Consider the following 3,033-nt stretch of genomic DNA (forward strand, 5'->3'; position numbering starts at 1 on the left):
GTCCCTATGGTGGAAACATCAACAAACGAGGACGGACTTGAAGAAATTGACATTGTGTATGGGCAAAAAGTCAAAATCCCACAATATGATTTTCTGTAAATAGTTCACATGTGACTTTGATTAAAATGTAATTTCTGCACAAGTTTGTGTTTCTGTGTATTATAGATATATTCCACTGTGTGTTTGGACAACTGTTTAAGGTCACTGCTGAGAAAATTCATAAAACCTTCATAGGACTTTTATTTTGAAAAATCACTACTTATATTATTATTTATCTGACTCAAAAGGGCTCATTTGAAGTCCTTCTTGACCATGATATATATTCAGGCACTGTGAACAAAACATAACATCCAACTTTAATTCACTCGCACCTTTGTCTTTTTAAAGACAACACATTACTTGACTTCCTTGAATAAAGTGCAGAATGCTAGAGATTTATGTCATTCTGTTTGCATACTAAATATTCAATAATCATTCATGTTCTCTAATGACCGGTGCCCAGTGTTGTGCCAAAAAGTGATCGTTTGCCAAAGTGATTTCTGGTATTTGCCAAAAGAGAATTGATGGTAACAGATGTAAATGACTTGCTGTCATATAAACTGTCAAACGTTTCTCTCATGAATGAGATCAATTCATTTTGATCCAAAAAGAAACTTCCTTTCATCAGATGTGACTTTTATTCAGCTTTCATTTATTCAGGTAAAAAGTGTCGCTGACATTAAAAATGTCGTTTTCAAACGAGGTCTGGCCTGGAGGGCTGCAGAAGTTACAAAAAAAATCACAGTCCTTTAAAAAACTGTGATGTTCTTCAAGTGGCCGAAAAGGACTGGGTGGATCTTTATAATGTAGGTACAATAAAGCAGATTCATAGAGCTGCTTTAAAATTTGATATAACATATAACCCATTTTTAAACTCTGTTTACTGCAGCCTATTTAACAATATAAGCAACTATATAAAAACATAAAAAGAGATCTAGACATAAAAAACACGCAAAAAGTGATTGGCATACGATCACTTTTTGGCACATCAGTGAAGCGAGGCTGTAATTGCTGCTTGTAACCATCAGGGGGCAGTATCGCTAGAGTGCAGTCTTGGAACCTGTAACGAGAATCACCCTTCATTATCATTAGAGTTACATCTGCCTCACTACTCTTTTCTTGCCTTCCAGTATAACATGTTTGTCACTTGGCCCGCCCCGTTACATCACCACCAATAGTTTAAAAAGGCACTCTGGAGTTCAGACACTATCAAGCTGCACAACTTGTTCACACCAAAGAAATGATGGATCACCCAACCTTTGAACGAGAGAACCAAGAGCGTGTGCAGGCGGTGGAGAGTTCATTCCATCAAGCAGGGAAGCCCTTGTCCAAGCCGGGCCGGATTCTAATCGGAGAGGGAACTGTGTTTAAGCAGGGTCGCAAGAAGATACAGCAGAAAATCCTCTTCCTCTTCACTGATATTCTGGTGTACGGCAGCATTGTTGTGCCTGGTCGCTGGTACAAAAAGCAGAAGATCATCCCTTTAGGTGAGACATTCATCTGCGTTTCCTGCAGCTAACCTACTGTGAGAAGATTACTGTGAAACTGCCAAAAAACTATTTTATGACTGAAGAGAAAGAAATATAGACAAAAGCTTCAAGAAGAGCCAACACTATTGAATACTGTCCATAATATGACTGGCAAGTAGAAAATAGCAAGTGTGCTGTGCTAATTTAACTTCATATGTTCAGCTTTCTGCTCATACCACTTTATCCATGTAATTTTTATGTTGTTATCAAATCACTATGATTTTAGAGGACATTGAGCTGGAAGACCTGGAGGACAGTGACATATTCAAGCATCAGTGGCTGATCCGAACACCGAGCAAGTCTTTTTTTGTGTCCGCCCCTTCATACGAGGAGAAGAAGGCCTGGATAGAGCACATCAATGAATGCCGGTGCAGCCTAATGCAGGGCACCAGCTGCAAACCTTCCAAGAAGTTTGCTGTTTCCTGGATTCCTGATCCGGCTGCTTGCAAATGCATGCGGTGCCTCTCTACAAAGTTTAGTGGGGTCAATCGTCGACACCACTGCAGGAATTGCGGCTTCTTGGTCTGCAATTCATGCTCCAAGCAACGTGCCGTTATCGATCACATCCACCCCACTAAAAAGCTGAGGATCTGCAGTTTCTGCTACAAGAATATTAATGAAGAGAAGTTTCGCGACAGGGGAGACAGCGCCGGGAAAAGCAGCTCAGAGGAGGAAGAGTTTTGTCCTTCTGGTGAGGAAAATGAGAAAGTGGAGGAAGGAGAGATAGGGATCTATTCTCCCAGCAACTGGCTGGACACCAAAAACGGGACTTGGGAACGACTGAGCATTTATGATTACCCAAAGTCAATACCATCACAGTAGCCAATAAACTGCAACAAAGACGCTTTTGAATGGATTCAGATTACACAAAGTTGATTTTCTTACATGAAGTTACATAAATGTAAAGATAAATGTGACGACGTATCATTTGTTTGTGTCTATTTGTGTTTTAATCTTAGGCTGTACACGCAACAATTTGCACTGTAAATAACAAATCAGGAGTGAGTCGAAAAAATCATTTTAAAAAGACAAGAATATATCATCTTTGTACATATTCAGTGCCATTAACCATGCTAGTTAAATGAATAATGCTCCATCTGCCTGTCACTTTGCTGCTGGAACAGCTGAATTTCACAATAAAGGATATTTCTATTCCAAAAAGCACTGTCTTCTCCCTGTGCATGTGACTCTGAATGCACGTTTCTTTGTTTGAATGCATGTAAAGTATTTGCATCCAGTATCTGCTCTTTTGCTGCTCCTTAACCTCAACAATAAAGTGCAGATAATCAATTTGTGAGAGATGTTATTACAACACTGAAATCTCTCATCATTTAGTAATAAGTCCTCTGTTTAGCCCTCAGAGTCTTATTGGAGCATATTACAGTGTTTTCTTTTACTTCTGTGACTTTTTGGGGTTTTTATTGTGCAAGTCAAGGTCAGTGAAGTAACCGTATATAGTTCCTCA

The 3,033-nt window shown here is 39.3% G+C and overlaps 1 protein-coding gene across 1 annotated transcript; it reads left to right on the forward strand.

Annotated features, from left to right (window-relative positions):
* Positions 1 to 1,169: 1,169 nt before the first annotated feature.
* On the forward strand, positions 1,170 to 2,729 carry LOC121814415 (pleckstrin homology domain-containing family F member 2-like; the record flags this gene model as incomplete). The annotated part of the gene is given in 2 exon segments (XM_042220250.1): positions 1,170 to 1,526; positions 1,795 to 2,729. Coding segments are annotated over 2 exon segments (843 nt in total). The 3' UTR covers positions 2,391 to 2,729.
* Between the last annotated feature and the right edge of the window lie 304 nt (positions 2,730 to 3,033).

Source organism: Haplochromis burtoni, unplaced genomic scaffold (genome assembly GCF_018398535.1).
Source record: "Haplochromis burtoni strain Fernald_Lab_line unplaced genomic scaffold, NCSU_Asbu1 Contig_45, whole genome shotgun sequence".
Lineage (NCBI taxonomy): Eukaryota > Metazoa > Chordata > Actinopteri > Cichliformes > Cichlidae > Haplochromis > Haplochromis burtoni.